General features: G+C 43.5%; 1 protein-coding gene across 1 annotated transcript; it reads left to right on the forward strand.

Moving 5' to 3' along the window:
- Positions 1 to 669: 669 nt before the first annotated feature.
- On the forward strand, positions 670 to 13209 carry TRMU (tRNA mitochondrial 2-thiouridylase). Its single transcript, XM_083847962.1, has 12 exons — positions 670 to 825; positions 1168 to 1333; positions 3204 to 3310; positions 3781 to 3903; positions 5753 to 5925; positions 6837 to 6890; positions 7408 to 7474; positions 8286 to 8386; positions 9843 to 9987; positions 10250 to 10332; positions 11450 to 11578; positions 11969 to 13209. The coding sequence occupies exons 1-12, from the start codon at positions 735 to 737 to the stop codon at positions 12017 to 12019; spliced, it is 1290 nt and encodes a 429-aa protein (XP_083704088.1). The 5' UTR covers positions 670 to 734; the 3' UTR covers positions 12020 to 13209.
- The last annotated feature ends 6772 nt before the right edge of the window (positions 13210 to 19981 follow it).

Genomic DNA, 19981 nt, shown 5'->3' on the forward strand with positions numbered 1-19981 from the left:
TGAGAGAGAATCAACTGTTATGTGTCAGTTAAGAACAGTTTTGGGGGATGACCGTAACAACTCTTTTATCAGCAATTTTCAGTGGGCTGTGTCAGCTACCCTGCAAACCATGTCCCTGCACGGTCCTAAAGCAGGCATCAGGCCAGCTGAATAGTTGTGGGATTCACCAAGAGCTAGGCATGTAGATGCATCCCACTCTGCCACTTTTCCCCTTCAAGGAGCAGGTCACTTGCCCAAACTTCACAGGCGTTAGTCCACAATGGGTGGGGGCTGCCCCGACCTCCAAACCTGCATCCTGCGGCATGTGGCACAGCTGCTGCCTCATTAAATGGTAGCGAACATGAAGCAATCGATCCTAGACATTAAGATTTTCACTGGGTCAAACTGCGGCTTGGTTTATCCGGTACAACTGGAGTCCTCTGCCGATGAGCAGCTGGCAGAGGTGGTTCCCACTGACTGTGCGGGGGGGGGGTCAAGGGCAGCAAATTCGGGCCACCGTCTCTAACTTTTACACCTTAATTGCCTTAATAACGCCTCCTCCACCCACCTCCCGTCCCACCTGCCCTCAGACAACCCCCTGTGCCGAGAAAAGCTCCCCCTGCTCGCCAGAAACCGCCCAGCCCCGCTCGCTCCCCTCACGCTAAGCCCGGCCCCCGGGGCCATGGCGGCGGAAGGGGCGGGCGGCGGGGAGGAAGGGGCGGTGGGGCCGAGCCGGGCCGATCCCGGCCGGGGCGATGCTGCGGGCGGCGGGGGGCCGCCATGTCGCCTGCGCCGTGTCCGGCGGGGTGGACAGCGCCGTGGCAGCGCTGCTGCTGAGGCGCCGAGGTGGGCGAGGGCGGCCGGGCCCCCGCCGGGTCTCGGCCGGGTCCCCCCGGGGCTGAGGGAGAGGGGAAGGCAAGGCAAGGTGCAGGGGGAAGCCGGAGCAACTCGGCGTTGTGTGCTGTTGCCGTGGGGATTTCATAAACACCTTATCTGGGTGTCAGCTATTGCTCTGCCCTTAGCGAAAATATTACGTGATAGCTTTACTGTGAAACTCCTAGCAGGGTGCATGCATAATACAGAGTTTCTCACATCTTCTGAAGGACGCGGTTGCCTTGAAAAACACAGTCTTAAGGCCACCCTATAAGATTTTCAGTTTATCAGTCATTCCTTGCCTTCCCTTGGTAGGCTACCAAGTGACGGGCGTCTTCATGAAAAACTGGGACCCTCTGGATGAGCAAGGAGCTTGCTCCGTCGACCGAGATTGCGAAGACGCTTACCGTGTTTGTCAGAAGCTCGATATCCCTTTTCACCAGGTTTCCTACGTGAAGGAATACTGGAATGAAGTATTCAGGTAGAAACCTACTCAAAACAGGTGGTCTTTCAGAAATAGGTTAACGTAGTGCCATGTTCCTGTGAAAAGTGAGGATGGTAAAGGCAGTTTATTGCAGTATTATTGGTGCTAAAAGGAAGTAGTGACGCTCCTTAAACGCAGAATTGTTTTCTCTCTCATTCACATTTAACATCACAATTTAACCGTTGGTTTTAATACACTCGTTAATTTTGAAATTAATAGGTTTATCTACAGTTATTATGAATGCATGTTAATGCCATTATTGCAGCTCATTTCTTTTTCCTACATACTGGCCCAACATTATCGTAGCTTGAGGAAGAATTACGTCATGGGATGCTATTACCCTTGTTTATTTGTGTAATTTATGCAGTGCATTGTACGTTATATTAGTATATGCTGAATCCAGTTTACCACAGAGCAACCATGACTTAGCCTTCTTAAAATTTCTGACAAATTTGATGTTGTTCTCTAAAGTGGATGTTCAGATTTGCTCTTCCTATGACTTTGTTCCACTGTAATGGAAGAAAGTTATGCATGGAGAAAGCTGAAAGATTTTCTTGGAGAAGAAGGGAGGTATTGGTGTAACAACCAAATTTCTCTCCTACTTATTCAACATTAGTTCATTTTCCTCCTCCTTTAAGTAGTGCTCTTGTTACCTTGTCTTAGAAGAAACTGAGGAATAACAGTTGTGCTATTTCTGTACCACATTGCAGTGGCATCAAGTTAAACACAAAACTCTTGCGCATTCAGTGAAGAAAATGGTCCTGTTCTGGGAAGGTTCACTCCATTTTCATTTTTGGTGTGGGAGAATGAATGAATGGTATCAAAACTCTTGCGGGGTGGGGGATGGCTGTAAAATGATGAATCAAAGATCACAGAAGATCAGCTTTCCTTTTGCTTCTCATCATTTATTAGTACAGCATTCCCAAACAACGTGTTGTAAGTATCTTGGTTTGTTCCAGAAGCCTTTTTTTCCTTACTGTCATCGCTGAGCTTGAATTTATTCCCTGAAGTCTCTCTTTAAAGGATTATTCATCAAAAACCACCTTTTATCAAGAAAACTATCTCAGGTCTTGTCTTTCCCATGGTCTGTACAGAGTCTGTTTCATGTCTTTGCATCAGAGAGATTCAGTATTTCTTTTAAATACAGGTAAAGATTCTTTTCCAGGCTCTGCCCTCTGTCCCTTTTGACTTGAGTGACCACTGAGGGCAAGCAAAATAAAGCAAACATTGGGCCTTCTGCTGTCTCTGTGCATCGCTGTATGCTAATTTAATTTTATTAGTAGTTATTTAAATGTTTTCAAGCGAATAATGCTAAGCATTTTAGTTGCATGAAAGTGTAAAAACTACAATTCGACTATGAGAAACTATACTTATTTTTTGAGTGGGGAAAAAAAAAAAGGCAGGAAAAAATGTCTGTAAAGTTAAGGCAAGGTCCCATGACTGCTTATGGTATGCTCTCACAGATTAAGCTAGTGTCCTTGCAGCTGGAACACATAATCTTCTGGTGGGTGCTTGAAAAGCTTTGAAAAATTGATCAGGCTTTTTTAATTCTGAAAAATAAGTATTTTGTAAGAGATGAGTAGGATGTGCACGGTGGATAGCTGTGTCTCCCCTGAGTAATGCTAATTTAATAAATCATCTGTACTGTACAAGATTGTGAATGATGGTTTGACCATGCCCTCAGTCTGGAGAAAATCCTGCAAGCATTGTTTTTTTACAGGTTAAAAGCTGATGGATATTTTGTCTCTTACATAAAATGCTTCATATGACTGGGTCTCAAGTTTTCCCGTGTAACTGATCTTCCTGTCTTGGAGAGTATCGTGCAGTGCTAATAATGTTAATATACGTGTGACTCTTTATTTTACAGTGACTTCTTAAAAGAGTATGAATTGGGAAGGACGCCTAATCCTGATATCGTGTGTAACAAGCATATAAAATTCAACTACTTTCTTCACTATGCTATGGATAACCTTGGTAAGGCTCTTTGAAGTGCATCAGTACACAGCGTATGCGGGGGAAATGCTAAAATGGTAGCAATTTTTGGAAAGGTGGGGAAAAACAGGAATTCAGTTGTATGCATAAATTGTGCATCTCTGTGGCAGTATTTCAATATCTGTAAAGTATTTGGGTTTGAATTTACTGTTATATATTTAGGAGCAGATTTAATTCAGGGATGCATGTTGACCTGAGCATTAAATCTTACATTCTTAGGTGGTCCTTAAAGTACAAAACCACAAATTCCAACATGCTGATGAACAGTTCATGTTGATTAAATAGCAGGGGTGTGATGCCTGTCAGTATAAGACTTCTCCTTAGGTTTTCTTCCTTCGCTGTTTTCTGCTTTTTTCCTAGATGTTTATAGCCCTGCTTTACACTGTGAATTTCAAGTATGTGCCTTTGTGAGTTTTTTGTTTGTTTATTTTTTACCTTTTTTTCCTTGCTAGGAGCCGATGCAATTGCTACTGGGCATTATGCTAGGACGTCACTGGAGGATGAGGAAGTTTTTAATCAGAAATACACTAAAAGACCGCAAGGGCTTTTCAGAAACCGGTTTGAAGTTAGAAATAGTAAGTAGTTTTATATTTCATCCTATGTATGAAAGAGAAATTTAAACTATATTTTGTGTCACGTAATCGGGGAAGTTAACGACTTCACATGTGATGATTACTGTTTAAACCCCAGCCTCTAGAAGGCTGATTGGGCAAAACAGGGGATTTGCCTCACTGAAAATTACACTGACCAGTCAAGTGTTACATTTGCTAATCCAGGTGCAGAGGGGTAAGAATGAGCATTTCAGGAGTAATCAACATTCTGGAGGAGCTGTAATGTGGATTAAGGAGACAGGGCTATCTTCCACACCCTGGAGAAGCATTTCAGGAAATCTTTGTCAAGTATTTCAGTGACTTATGTAAAAATTACTCGATGTGTTTCTTTTTTTTAATGAATGTATTCTTTGGCTATTCGGTATATAATAGACCTTATCATGGGGATATGCTTAGGTAGTATCTTTAGATTTACGACCTTTGAAACGTTAAAATTAATAACATTGTTTTATACAGTAATTGGACTCCAGTATAATTTTACTGGGGGAAAAAAGAATCTTTCATTCAGTGCCTTCTCCATTCCCCTGTAGGAGCCAGATTTTCCCAGGCAGATTAAGGTTCTGCCTACACTGCAATTGAAAGGTACAAGTGCAGCAAGTGTAGACATTTTAAGGCCGTAATTCCCAGCTCAGCAAAGGTACTAACAGCAGCAGCAGGTTTTGCTCTTCACTTTAATAGCCTGCCTGTGGCTGTACATAATCAGAAGTTGATACCTGCACCACAGTGGTTCTGTTGTTACCAGTACCTGAGCCAGCTTGATTAATGCTGTTCTGGGTCTGACTCTGCGTGGAACTATTGCAGTTTGGATGGCAATGTGGGTATCTCCCAAACAGCTCTGCTGTGGGCCGTAATGCAGGAAAGTAACTCAGCTGAAGCACTGCTGAAGCACATAGTGCACCCAAGGGGAAAGAAACCTGCAAACTTCCTCTCTTGCAAAGCTGCCACGGTGATGTTTGTATATTACAGCTTCTTGACTTTCGGTTGTTTGTTCTGGACTTAAGGGGCTTTATATGTTTCGTCGTATTGGATTTTATTTCTGGGAAGTTGAAATGGCTCCAGTGGGACCAGCGGTCTGTCCTTGGGGCAGCCTGATTCACAGTTGTAATACCTTGTAATAGTCTAAGCAGGCTTCCTGCCCTGTTACTGAGAATTTGTAGTAACAGTTGTGACTGAGCTCCTGGCCCGTAGTTAGTGTTCACTTGAGCCAAGCAATGCACCAATAGAGTTTGTACATCACCAGAGCTATTAGCTCTTAAAGCAAGTGGACAGAACATGACTGAAAAACTACACTGAATTTATTTCATCTGGGTTATCAGGAGGCTTCATTTACTGCTCGCTTTTTAGATGAAAGAAGAAAGTCAAACTTTCCTCTCCTTAGATCATCCATTGGAAATAGCTGTGATGACTGTTCACATCACTGATTTATAGCAGTGTGATTTATGTGCAAAATTATTTTAAAAACGGTATACTCTAGGATGTTTAAATATTCATTCTCCCTTATGTGAGAGCTGTTTCCATCTTTAATATCGTTAATGTTCTTGCCAGTGAAACTTGCAGTAGTGTAATCGATGGGGCAATGCAAGGTTTTTTCAGGTTCTGCATTGTAGAAGATCAGAATGTTTCTGTATCTTTTCAGGGGTGAGGAAATATTCAAACATTTTCAATTAGATTTTGAAAACCCTGAAAAATGCTGTCTTTCACGTGTGTTTGGAAATAATAAAAATTAAAATGTTGATTACTGAACAAAATGCTAAAGGAAGTTGAAATATTAAAGGCAGTTACTGAATTGTTTTTTGTGTTCTGTGCTTTGCAGCTGTAAAACTCCTTCAAGGAGCTGACCTCTTTAAAGACCAGACCTTCTTTCTAAGTCAGGTCTCCCAGGATGCTTTGAGGAAAACCATTTTTCCTTTAGGGGATTTAACAAAAAGCTTCGTAAAGAAGATAGCATCGGAACATGGCCTTCATCATGTGCTAAAGAAAAAAGAGGCATGGTAACACTTAAACTCTTTTGATTTGTATTTCTCTCTGAAATGGACTTTTCTGAACTTTTGGAACCTTAATCTCTGATCAATCAGCTGTTTAAGCAAACAATAATAGAATAGGTTGGGAAGCAGTTCTGTAGTTGTCTGCCTGCTTAAAAGTACTTTTATGAGCTTGTGGTTAGTTCTGTATTTTAGCTTGCAGATAATTTGTGTGCCGTTGTGTCTTAGAAGCACTAAGGTGAGGGTGAATGAGATACGAAGCTGTAAGCCTTAAGGAAAGTGTTCTGTGTTACAGCAGGTGAGAAGCCTTGATGTTTATTTCCCGTAGCTTTCAAGGGCTTCTGCACTAGATGTGTTTTTGAATGTCTTCACTGAGACTGAGTCCTACTGGTCTTCAGTCACTTTGTCAAAAAAAAAAAAAAAAGAAAGTGTTTCCCTGGCTAAGAACTTACACTTCATGATTTGATCCTAACAAACGTGATAGAGGCAGCAATTGTGTGCTGATACAGTCTTGATTGCTCTAAATGTTTATATTTCTCCACGTAAATGGTTATCTGAAGAATGTAGGCAGTAACTGAAAGGAAAACCTGCTTGTTTAAGTTTTACTTCAAGACATAGACTGTATCTATATAATTTATATCAGTTTTGTACGTTATCTGAAAGACTTCTGTTTACAATATATGTACAATATAGTCACCGATGTTTTAACGTATGCCTTTACTGAACATGTGTTCTATATTTTATTATTTCTCTCCTGTGCGCATGGCTCTCACTGATACTGTATAGGAGTTGTTTACGTATGTTGGAGAAGATGTTGTGGGTTTGTTCATTTTATGAGATGAGATGAGTAATATACGTTACTTCCAATGGCTTTCTCTGCTTTTCTATGGATTCAGTACCACTTTTCCTTTTCAGAGTATGGGAGTTTGTTTCATTGGTGAAAGAAACTTCAAAAAATTCCTTCTGGAGGTGAGTAACGTTAAACCTAAGGCAAACTCTGTGATCTGTTCTGGTTCTGTCTACGGAAAAATCTCTGCCAGCTGGTGGCTGGCACTATGTAGCATCTCCCTTTGCAGTCCCAAGCCTACCAGAAGCTAACACCAGCAGCCTGTGTGAGGAAGCTTGCCCCTCCACTGGTGCATAGCCCATCACTTTCTGCATCAGCAGGACTCAGCAAACTGACTCCTGTGCCTGCTAGGCTCTGACGTGTGTCTGGGATATGAGAGGGGCAAATGGTTGAAACACGCTGTTCACTGTCGTAAATGAGGATGGGGGGAGTGAAGCACAGGATTAGTGCTGATGGGGACTGCCCCTCCTGCTTTTTCTCCCACAGGCAGCCCGAGGGAAGCGGCAGTAAGCTGCTTGAACAGTGCTTGCTTGTGGAACAGCTATTTTCCAACTCCAAGAGAACGTAGTGACAGAACTTGAAATATATTTTGAGTATTTGGGGGCCATGTTTTAACTTAAATCTCTTTCTATTTGGTAGTATTTAGAACCTCGACCAGGGAACTTTGTTTCCATTGAGGATAAGAAGGTGCTGGGAACACACAAAGGTAATTGGCTAACCCACCTCGATAACTGCTTTTAGAGAAATGGAGTAATATTGCTTACATTTAGAACGAAAAAGTTTGTGAAATTCCAAACAAGTTAAAGATTTTTTCCAGTTTGATTTCTCTAATGATCATGGAAAGCTTGCTTTATACAGTATGTAGGGCTGTGAACTACAACTGATACTTGATTTTTTTTGTTTCATGTTGCAAGGAAGTAAATTGTAGAAATTATTAGGATTACTCTGTTGCTACTAAGTAATTGTTAATTTACCAAGAGACCATTGTTCACGTAATTCTTCTAAAGTGACTGCTTCAGTTCCAGATTCTTTAGCATCTACACTTTGCAGAAAAATCATGCCCCTTGGTGATGGACAGTAGGACATCGCCAGAAATGGGCAGGTTACCTCTTCCCTTCCTTCTGTATGCTTCCTCTGCTCTCTCCTCAGCTCTAACTGCCAGAACAGAGCTCCTGTCCCACGTAACATATGGAAGTGGGATGTCCTACTGCTACATACAGTAGTAAGGGGAACTAGTAAGACTGATAGCAAAACCACAAGTCAACTGAAATAGAGAAAAGTTTGGCTTTTGGAAGAGTACCGCAGTAGAAACGGCTTAGTTTGAAATTGTGTGCTTCAGGTACAGATGGAAACTTTCAAGTAGATGTTGGCTGAACTTGTGATTGGCACACTTCTCTAAAACACTTGGTTCTTTATTCTTTGCTTAGTGGTAAAGCTTTGGGGAAATGCTTTTAATATATTTTTTGAAAGTAAAAGAGTAAAAGATGCTAGCAGCACTCCATTTTCATGTTTTTTAGGTTGGTTCCTCTACACAATAGGCCAGAGGGCTGGGCTAACAAATGTGAAGGATGCTTGGTTTGTTGTAGATAAAGATGTCAGCACTGGAGATATCTTTGTGGTGAGTTAATTAACACTGGCATTGTGAATGCCTCATGCAAGCATTTCATGACTCCTGCTGTACGGAATGTGATCCTACCTTGGGCAGAATTCTTGGCTCTCCTATTGGGGGAAACAAGTGCCAGCTAGCGCAGCATCTGCGGGGTTTGAAACACCTTGTCCAGACTGGCTTTTGGTGAGTGGAAGACTGCCTTAGATTTTGGCAGCAAGCTTTTTCCACTTAAATGGCAAACACTGGAAAAACTCAACCAGTCTACTGAGCTCTCATTTTTTACTCAAAAGAATAAGAGTTCTCTGTAATAATTATGACACAGTACATAAAATGTGTATCGTCTTGGTTTACTATGTTTTGTTGTTTTGTCTTTCTGGTAAAGGAGGTAATAGCCAGTAATACAGTTATATCATTTTGAAAACTGAGGCAGAATATACTACTGTGAATCATTGGTGTTTTAATGACTAATCATAAGAGGTGATTGGGGCTCTGCACCTCACCAGCTTTGTTAATGTTTCCTGCTGTTCTTAAAGTTATTTTGATACTGATATGATTATAATGAGGTGTGTTGCTACTTGCTGACTTGCCTGAGGGGGAAAAAAAAATTGTAATCAAAACAGAGTTGAGAGGAAGCAGACAGGACCACTAAGAATTTAAGGCTGTGTGTGTGCAACACCTCCCCAACAAAGGAGTGACTGGGGCTTGGCAGGCCACCCTTTGTACAGACTTCAATTTTGTTCAGTAACGATGTACAAAATATATGGAATTTATCCTTGTTTTCATACAGTGCTTGTCCCTGCTTTTTCTCATTGTGAGAAATGACTCCAAGGTTTTAAATTCTGCTTTTCTATAAAGCAAATCCTCTTGATTTCGGCGAAGATGTCTGACTTGCATCTTCAATTTTATTTCTCATATGACAGCAGTATGTTTTGGAGGTTAAAAAAAAAAGTATGAGGGATTGCATTTATAATGTCCTTTCCTCAATTCTAAGGACGGTACCTGTCCAGAAGTGGGATACTGAAGATTTGATTAGCAGAATAGCCTAGATTATAAATATAAACTGTCTTGTGTATTTTTTTTCCGAATGAAAGAGCTTCTTCATTATATTGCAGCACTAGAAATATACTTGTTGCTTCTAGAACAAAAGGAAGAGCGATACAAATCAACAAGGGATCTGAACTCGGCCTGAAGAAGGGAGAAATAGGATTGGAGAAAAAAATATAAGAAGTGACATGACTCTTGAGATGTAGAAGACTGACAAATAATTCAGGCTTGCTTTAGCATATTATTTCATAAAAGGTTTCCACCTGGAAGCTGATAAATGCTAAGTAATGCTTGGTTTTGTACTCATTTCACCTTTATTTTGTTACGGCTTGGTGCTGCTTCTGTATTTCGTGCTTCATTTCACAACAGTCCTAGGCTCTTTGGCAAAAACATCACCACTGAGTAAACGTTGTATTTTCAGGCACCATCAACAAATCACCCTGCTCTGTACAGAGACCTGTTGCGGACAAATCGGGTGCACTGGATAGCAGAGGAACCTCCTGCAGAGCTCGTTAGGGATAAAATGATGGAATGTCATTTCAGGTTTCAGCACCAGATGGCACTGGGTAACCAAACCTTGTTCTGTTTTTTTTTGTGGCTTTTCTGTTATTTTTTATTCAGTTTGTGAAGTAGTATTGTGTTCAGCGTAGTTTTGCAGAAACAGCTGAAATGTTTGGTTTGCCTTTCTGTTTCTGTAGTATTTCTATCAAACAATTCTGTGTGGTGGTGTGTTGACTTAGATCTGTTTCACCTGGTGATGAAAGTTGGTTTTGTTTTAATGTGAACATAAGGATTAACTGGCAGGTGTTTGGCCATTTTCTGCTCCAGTGCCTTGTGTGCTGACTCTAAACCAAGATGGGAGTGTGTGGGTGACACTAGTGAAGCCAACAAGAGCTCTCACACCTGGGCAGGTAAGTTGTTAGAAGTGACTTTCTTGCCATTTTGGGTTTTTAAAATAGAGTAACTAGTAAAACAGAGAAGTGTTTTTAACAGCTGGAACAAAATAGGTGATTTATTTGCATGTGAGAGCAGCTAGCTCTGTTTTGGTTATTTATCCACTACTTTACAAGATGTTTGTTTCCAGCTTAAGGTAGCCTGTTGTTATCCATGTGTTCTGAGAGGCTGGCTTACAAGTTTTAGAAGTATATGAAAAGGTCTCTGATAATCAGTTATATATGCAGAACTGGTATCTGTTGTTGTCCTCGAGAAATAGATTGTAGAAGTCATTAGGCTGTGTAATGTGGTTTTGGTGTTCAAATTTGTTTAGTGAGGATCTGTGTTCAGCAAAGCTCGTTTTCCAGAATGGGTAATGTGCGGTGATGCCTCTCCACACCGCTAATACAAGGGTGTACACCATCCCATTATGAGCTAGAGGTTTTCAAACATCTCCTGCATGCCCCAAAACCGGGCCTCTGTGGGATACATCCTGAGGCCAATTGTCTGAGGGCTGTTTGTAACAGAGAGGGGTGAAGTAAGAGAAGTGAGTAAGCTGCCAGAGTGGATGGTAGGTTTGAGAAACCCCTGACTGCCTGGAGCCTGTAACTGGCCTTTTTACTGAGAGGGACAGGCCAGGAGGTCTGTGCTCCTCCTCTCCTGTATGAACCCACATGTGAGTCCCAGCTGCTTCCTCCAGGTGGTCTGCCTCAGTAGCCCTTTGGCAGCAGGCTACCTTGGTCCCCTCCTTTTTTGAGAAGTGCCGCAGTAGCCTGGGCAGAGTTGTCAAGGGAAGGTACAGTGAAGATGCAGGTGATGTTATGTGTGTCATCTCCTGTGGGAAAGCAAGCTTTTTGGAACAAACCATTCCTCCACAGTAGCTGAAGAGTTATCAGATAATCTTGCAGAAGTTCATCAGGAAATTTCTACTATGAGACTTGTATTTAAACTCTTGTGAGTCAGCAATTCCGGTGCTTTTTAATTTTTTTTCTTGAGATTTGGTTAGAACAAATATAGATGCATATAATCACTGTCCAGCAGGCCTTGCACAGCCTGCAGAAGCTGAAAAAAACTTTCCCTGTGTTCATCTCCTAGTTTGCTGTGTTCTACAAGGGCGATGAGTGCCTGGGCAGTGGGAAGATCCTAAGGCTGGGCCCATCGGTGTTTACCATGCAACAGGGCAAAAACCGAGAGGAGGGTGCAAAGAAGGAAGACGTTGATAAGGTAGAACCAGCAACATAGCGTCTGGGTTTGCTTATTGAAGGACTGTGAAAAAATTGCTGCCTGAGAATGAGAAAAACAGTAATAAACATATTTTTATTGATTTGTATGTTCTGAAGGTCAGTTGACTATCTAGTCCCAGCTCTTGACTGTTAGCACTGAAGAGGTTTAAAACAGAAGCTAGTTTGGTACAACGTTATTGAACTGGGTGGTGGTATTTATGTTAATACGTATCAAGGAGTGTCTTGAAGTTATTCAGTAATAGTTGCAAATACAAGAATTTTAATATAAAAAGAATCATGGCTGAAATTATGAACTTGTATGTATAAGTGAAATATTTTTTTTCTTACTTGAAGATACCTGGTTTCTAGGTAAAGTCTATGTGTTTTACAGGAAATGTGTGCTCATGCATTGAACTCTGGGAAAGGAATGAACGATGTTTAAGTCCAGTATTTTGCCTGAACACTGAGCAACAGATATTTATTTTTAATCTGATACAGTTTTATAAAAAAATGTTCTAGATTCTTAAACTGTACTAAGTAATGTTTTTAAATGTTTGCTATTCAGAAATACAGATCTAGGAGCTTTAAAACAGTCTTGATATTTAATTTTTTCACACAACTAATTTTTTGTTAACTACTGAGGGCAGAGGCTGGAAGAGACAATACGTTGTCATGCTTCAGAAAAATGCAATTTCATACGCATTTCCGTATTATATAGCTAACTTAATATAGACCAGATAATAATTAGATCTTGGATTGTGCCACGTGTCAAAATGGGGTGGTTATTAGGAAGAACCAAATACCTCTGTCCAAATTATACACAGTTAGGATTGAGTGTATATCGAGAACACCCTGCACTTTGAATAAAACTTTATTATTAGCAAGTCAACAAAAATAAATTCCTGTATTTCCACACAGTAATAAAAGGTAACTCATTAAAGTGCATCTATGCAGGAGCAAGATTTATTAAATGGGTGTAGAATTTTGAAATTGCATCCAGTTTGGGCAGTGGGAAAGCTCTAACATGAATAGATCATTTCAGCAGATTTGAAAGCTTGGGTTACACGTCACCTCCTGTCCTTTTCTGGTGTCTTAGTTTCTTCTAAGAATTCCTTGTATTCCTTCTTGTGAGAAAAGTTACAAGTAATCACTTTTCTCCAAAGTGTGGAAATATAAGGGGGAGAAGAGGAGAAGACACTTTTCTGTGTCCAGCTGCTAATCTGGCAAAGTTCAACACACAGTTCAGGGAGCTTTGTGTGTGTGTGGGGAAAACAGGACTGTTAAAATCTTCGATATTTATTCGACATTACAAAAGATCTGGGAGCAGACAAAAGCCATCCTTTTTCACTGGTGCTGAAATCGATTCAATTTAAGTCTGTATTCAGAGTGCCTGGCCATGTGCAGGTTAACAGTAAAGACTGTTGATGCTTCATGTCAGCTCTTGACTTGTGTTAGGGTAGTCATGTTACGGGTCTCAGTCGTCATTGTGTTTTCCCAATATTCTCTTTGTCTTTTTTGAATTTTTTCTTTGCAAAATGTCATTAATTGGTAACGTGTTAATGTTCCATGTTTTCCTCATCTGAATTTTCCAGTAAATGTCCCCATTAAAATCTTCATAAATGTTTTGTGTAATATTAGTGTGGTTTTCATTGTTACTTCATCGTACATCAGTCACGGGTATGTTTGTTATTTGATCCACTCCTGGTAGAGATAGCTTTAACTGTGAGTGCAAGAAAAAGGACATAGATATTCCCATGTCTTCAAAATTCCCTTTCTGTAAAATTCACAGGATTGCAAAAACTGGACGGGACCGCTGGAGAACATGTAGAACTCCCCTGCTCAAAGCAGGGGCAACTAGGGCCTGTTGCTTAGGACCATAGTGTCAGGTTTTGAATATCTCCAAGGACGGAGACTCCACAAACCTGCATTGATAAGATCCCTCTGGCCCTTCCCTTTTAAAGGCTGGATAGTCACAGCTGCTTCTTGAATGACAGATGCTCCACTTTGCCCACATCAGCTCCTCATCTGTGTCAGAAAGTTATCATCAGCACTCCAGAGACCTCCTGGTGCCTTAGTGTTGTCCCTTCAGCAGGTATTGGGGTAGTTGAAGTCCACCGGGGGACCAGGGCCTGTAAACATGAGACTTCTTCAACTTGTCTGAAGCAGGCCTCGCCTAGTTCTTCCTGATTCCGCAGTCTGTAGCAGACACCCTCAGCAACATCACCCATGTGGGTCAGGCCCCTAATCCTAACACATAACCCTGAGGTAGCTCGCTGCCCACCCCCAGGCAGAGGTCGATGCCTTCCTGCTGCTCTCTATTGTCCTGGGAGACCCCTGCTCCTCGCTTTCCCAGCTGTCCTTTCTGAAGAGCCTGTACCCATCCATCACGGCACTCCTGTTCTGTGAACTACCCACCCTGTGATCCCAATGAGACTGTAGCCCTGCAACTGCACACAAGCCCCTAATTCCTCCTGTGTATTCACCAGCCTGTATTCGTAGGTGTGCAGGCCCTCTGGAGGGAAATCCTGTCAAGCTGAGCTCCCAACAGAATTGTGACAACATCCCCCATTATGCTCGTTTGTGTGGGTATGTTTGAGCTGGGGCCTCTTTAGCCTATTTTGTTTGTCAAGGTCTTTTCTGTCTGGATCACCACGCCACCTTTGCTCACCCCCCAGTCCGCCAGAGTCTCCTGGTGAGCCGCAAACCTCCCTAGGCAGTGGGTCAGGTCAGCCGCTGGAGCCCCTGTCCCCTGTGGCAGGGAATGTCCCCCTGCTGTCACTTGCTGCTTCCTCCTGGTGCTGCTACAGGGCCCGGGCTCCCCTGGCATGGAGGCTTTGGTGGAAAAAGCTCTCAACTCACTTGTTACCGCAGCACTGGCCCTGTTGTGTGGCTGCAGGGGGAGCAGCAGCCATCTTGGCTCCAGGGCTCACCAGTTCCCAGCCTTCACCATTACAAAGGTTACCACTTCCCAGCCTGATGAGCACACAAGGCCTGTCCCTCATTTGGTACAGCTGCAGGTTCAGGGTCTCAAAGTCTCAGGGGAGATCAAGTCTGTCTTTCATCACCACTGACGTCCTAGGCTGCTGGCCTCCCTGCCATGGCTCCTGGTGACACACACACCACCAGCGACCACCTCCTGCAGCCAAGGACCCCATGTTCCCCAGCGCTAGCAAGGGGCACCAGGCATCTCCCAGGCCTGAGGGGCTGCAACCCCTCACTTCCTCACAACCTCAACTCCCCAAACTTCAGGAGTTTTGTCTGAGACAAGTTACTGGTATTTGAAGTCCTAAGGTTGCAGAGTAGCTACCATTGTGGCTGACAGCACCTGGAAACCAAAGGAACAGGTCTTCAAAAGCAGTGAATGACTTCAGAACCAGTGTTAGCCCAAGGTGGTGACTTCGTTTAGCTTAAGGCTCTGTTTGACACTACTAGTTTCTAACCATTATTTTATTTTATTGTCTTATGTAAGTGCTTTTTGCTTTCATATTTCCACCAGGTAGTGCTGCTTTTCCTATATGCCTCAAAGAATTTACACATATAAATTCCTTGGGATCTAGAGGTCCAAAATTTAGTTATTGTATAGCCAGCAACAAACCTTCAACTTAATAAAGTGTTCCTAAGTTCTCATAGCCACTTAAATGTCTGCTTCTGGCCATGCCCCAACCCCCTGGAGATAAGATCAGGTCTTGGACATTGAGGTACCAAACTCTGCTTGGAGCTCAGGTCAAGTGAACCAGGACACATACAGCTGCTTCCCAGCTCCCTAATTTTAAGCTCACTTTTTCTTAGTCTTTTGAACCTGCTCTGAAAATGTTTTCTGGGTAAAACTACTTGATAGCTTTGAATAGGCCTTGAAAATACTTTTATAACAACAACCACCGCAAAAAACACTAAGGTGTGCTCACTTGGCTAAGGCACAGTCGATGCAGAAGTCACACTTCAGCAGTTCTGGCAGAGATCCCACTTTTGCTCATGGCAGGAGAGTTTGGCCAGTGCTTCTTGTAGTGTAGCTGGCGTACATCACACCATGAGCAGCTACAGTAGGAGGGAGGTGTGCTTCCCTGCTTTTCTCTCAGCATTCTTAAAACTGGATGCAGCAGCAATCCAGGATGGCTAGTGTAGAAAACTGATAAGGTAACGTGCTGCTCTTCCATGGAAAACTCTCCAGCAATGGTCTCAATTCCCCTTAGAGGCTCAGGGACTTGGATTTTATCATCAGAGCTGAATGTCATGGCTCTGCTGAAGAAACCACTTCTGATGAACAGGTGACTGAAAAATAAACCGCAGAACTGCTGAGGCTGGCAGGGCCCTCTGGAGGCCAGCCGCTCCAACCCCTGCCCAAGCAGGGACACCCAGAGCAGGCTGCCCAGGGCCACGTCCAGGTGGCTTCTGGAGGTCTCTGAGGAGGAGACCCCACAGCCTCCCTGGGCAGCCTGTGCCAGTGCTCAGTCACCCGCACAATAAAGAAATATTTCCCAATGTTCAGATGGGCCTTCCTGTGCTTTGGTAAGCAGAGCTACATAAGCTAAAGAATGGAGGCTGCAGTTTCATGGTGATGAAACTTTGTGCCATGGTGATGAGCAAAGAGCTTCAACACAGTAAAGCAATTGCTGATACTGCTCCCAATGAATCTCACTGTACCTCTGAGAGAAATAAATCAGTAGGCATTTGTGAAATTCAAATTGCATGGGGTGTTTTACAACAGGTTGCACACTTCAAGCAGCATGAGGTTGCATGTTTAAAGTTCAGCATTTCCAAATAGCTTGCGTGGTTTGAAGGGGACAATACGTTTCTCTTCCCTTCCCACACATTTCTCCCAGGCAAGGATCTCGACCACTCCTTGCTCCTCTCATACACAGGCTCTCTGGCGCAGTGATTTTTATTTTCCGAGGCACATTTCTAACGCTGAATCTAGGCTGTGATACACAAGCTGACTGCATTTGCACAGAGGGGGGTGGTTTCAGTGTTAGCAGGCAGCACCGAGATGAGAGCGGTGCCTGAATCCTGCCCAGCCCTGAGGCTTGCAGCCCGGCCAGGCCTATTGTGAAACAGCGGTGAAAACGGTGGAGACACAGCTGTAACACACCTTGGCAGCACCAAGGTAAGAGTTTGCTGCCCGAGGGCTGGGCCACCGCGATGGCAGCGCCTGTGGGGCAGCTGGGCCTGGTGCTGAGCTGCCACGGTCTCCTCAATGGCAGCGCCTGTGGGGCAGCCGGGCCTGGTGCCGACGCTGTCTCTCACAGGAAACCTTTGCCAAGGCTGGAACTTGGCTTACTTTGGATCAAATTTGATAGGAACGGGCTGGCTGGCATGTGAATTTTCATTTTGATCTCCTGTGGAAGTCCTGAAGTAGATCAGTATCTGCATGCTTTTTAAAATGAATCAGCTTTTTGTCATTTTTTTCTCCCACTTCAAGCAGCAGACTGCAAGCAGGTGATTTCACCTTCAAGTTGTCATTAAGCTTTTTAGCTCTTGAAATACACAGCTTCAGAGACTTAAGTGAATAACTATTTTAAAAAGGACTTTCCCCTTCCAAAGCAGAGAAAATGATAACAAGATTTGGGTCACGGAACTGAAAAACCATGACTTATTCCAGCTAACTGAATAGAAATTGCTCTTGTACCCCATGAGCATGTGTAAAACCTGTGTTGCTGAGTGTATAATGTCTGAAAACTTGCAGAGTGCTGTCTTTTTCTAAAAGTGTTTGTGTTAAAGCTGGCCTAATGGCTCTCCTGTCTTTGCTCCTTTCCCAGTCAAGGGACAACGTGGTGGTGTCCCCGTCTGTGGCTGGTCCTGCAGAGCTGCAGGACGGGGATGTTCCCACAAGCATTGTAAGCAGGATTCTCCTCTAACCCTTTTTTCACCCGAGCAGCTTTTTGGAAAGGTGAGGCATCGCTCAGGAGTTGTGAAGGGCTTAATTCACACTGCAGCAGCTCAGTATTTGGGGTCTTGCAAGAAAAGCACTGGCTCCTAGTGTTCGAGTCAGCTTGTAGGGCTGGAAGGAGCTTTCATCTCTCTGCTTCAAAACTAAATTAGCTGGAAACCACAGGGAAGAAAGCTGAAAATCTATTTTTATAAAGCTTTTTTTCTTCTTTTTGGAATAGATCTCTTTTCAGCATATTTGTAACAACAACAAAAAATAACAGCTTTGGATCTGGTTGCAACATTTGGATTTTTACATCTATATTGAGATATGTCCCTTGTGGACAGAGCTGAGCTCTCCTTGGGACCTGGAGTGTAGTAACAGGGCACGAGGCAATAGTTTTAGACTAAAAGAGGGGAGATTTAGATGAGATGTTAGGAGGAAATCCTTCACTCAGAGTTTGTGAGGCCCTGGCACAGGCTGCCCAGAGAAGCTGTGGCTGCCCCATCCCTGGAGGTGTTCAAGGCCAGGCTGGATGGGGCTTTGGGCAGCCTGCTCTGGTGGGAGGTGTCCCTGCCCGTGGCAGGGGATTGGAATGAGATGGTCTTTAAGGCCCCTTCTAGCCCAAACCATTCTGTGATTCTGTGTGTGCAGCCCCGTGTGCCACGTCGCTCCAGCAGGAGAGGAGAATGACCAGTGTGAAGATTCACAGAGCAGCCTCTGCTGCCTGGGTCTCAGGGTCCTGCCATTTCAGATTTAAGCACACAACCTCCTGCTCCACCTTTATTTCCAAAACTGTATTTTCCAATCCTTTTTCCTTTGTCCAAACATAACAAACCCATTTTCAGCTTGGACACTCCTGCACAGGAAGGTGCAGTGAAGGCCTGTGCTACCGCTTTTCCACATGGGAAGTTTTTGGGTTCTGCAGCAAGGGACAGCAGAATAAGCTACAAAGGCCTCTCCATGTTACCAAACAGCCTCTGAGTCAGGCAATCAGTAAAAGCAGGCCATGGCAAGCATGCAGCACCATCTGCTCTGCAGTGATGCCTTCTTCAGGCTGTATCCCCTTTAAAGGATGGAGCCTTTCCATCTCCTGCCTGCTGGTCCTGATACCGATGAGCATTTCTTCAGCTTCTCCAGAGGTCTGGTGAGCTGGAGACTGGGGAATCTCTTCTGAATGCAAGAGGCTGTTCAAGGGAAGGCGGCTTATAAGAAAAGCTGGTGTGGAGGGAGGCTAAGGTGTGTGAGCTGGGGGGTTTGGGGCCAGCTGATAGCTCTGTCAGTCAGACTGAGCACGGAGTGGAGAAAGTCAGGTCGAAACCGCAGATTTCTCTGAATGGATTAGGTGCTAGCTTCTTTAACTAAAGTCAAATTGTTTAATTTATCCAAGCAAACCAAATCAGACAGCCCTGGATACTCCCAAACCCTCCCCACCACCACTGCGATACCATGGAGCTGCCACGTGCTCCTCTCCCCTGGGGCAGGTGCTGGGAAGGTCCCTGTCTATGTCCCCATCTATTGCTTGCTCCGGGGCTGATGCACGCCAGCACAGCAGGGAAATCCTGGGCTGGCCGCTGCTCGCTGCAGTGCACTAGGGTGTCAGTGGGAGAGACGGAGGGGCTGAACCATCTGGGTAACATTTCTTGTCTTATTTCAAGCAGTCCAGGGAGATTTCCATCTAAAAATGAGAAGTAGCAGCACAGATCTCTCTGACCACCTGCACACCTCGAAGGACGAGTCCCTGGTCCTGCTGCAGCTCCTGCCTGATGGCAATGCTCAGCCACCCTGGTACGGGTTTGTGCCGCCGGGTGAGGAGCTATATAAAATTATAAACATCAAAGAAGGATGGATTATAAATGTAAAAAGACAGCAACGTGCCATGACTAGATATGATGAGGCATCTGGTGGATTTAAGTTTGGTGCTGGATTAAAGGTAGTTTTTATTTTAATCTAGTTACTTAAGGTGGAAGGTTTTTTTTTGCCTGCATACACATTTATCTATCGCTCCTCCCTAGGCGTACATGAAGGACTCTGCAGGTCTCGTCATGCTAGCCAGCTCCATGGCAGAGGAAATCTGCTAGCAACGTTGCTGTGTGCAGTGAAACTGTGCAATTCATTTATTTCAAGGCTGAAAGGTTTGGCTTTAAAGACATGGCTTTAAAACTGAAGATCAGTTTTTTATTACAAAGAAATATAGCATCAAACAAAAAAATAGACATATATATAGAGAGATAAATGTTACAAAAACTATAGAATCAGAATAGCCTACACTGGTTTAAAATACTAAAGGAGGTGTTTTTATGGTAAAAGATTTTTAACACTGAACAAGTTTTGCACCTAGCTTTTAAAGGAGGAAATAACAGAAGAAAAATCTCTGTGAACTGGTTCGCAGCTGGGTGTTGAACTATATTTAGGTAACGTGGCCATTTCATGGAGCAGAGACCAGCCGCGCTTGGTGTGACTTGTCTGCACTCAAGGCCAACACCTGTGTTTGAACTGCAGAAAAGAGAATGTGCTTCTTAGAGGGGATGTGCGGAGAGG

The sequence above is a fragment of the Anser anser genome (assembly GCF_964211835.1).
Source record: "Anser anser genome assembly, chromosome: 1".
NCBI classification, from domain to species: Eukaryota; Metazoa; Chordata; class Aves; order Anseriformes; family Anatidae; genus Anser; species Anser anser.

Coding starts and splice junctions, on each gene's coding strand:
- TRMU (XM_083847962.1), top strand. CDS start 735: ATGCTGCGGGCGGCGGGGGGCCGCCATGTCGCCTGCGCCGTGTCCGGC. Junction 3,904..5,752: donor CCGGTTTGAAGTTAGAAATA/GTAAGTAGTTTT, acceptor TGTGCTTTGCAG/CTGTAAAACTCCTTCAAGGA. Junction 7,475..8,285: donor GGTGCTGGGAACACACAAAG/GTAATTGGCTAA, acceptor CATGTTTTTTAG/GTTGGTTCCTCTACACAATA.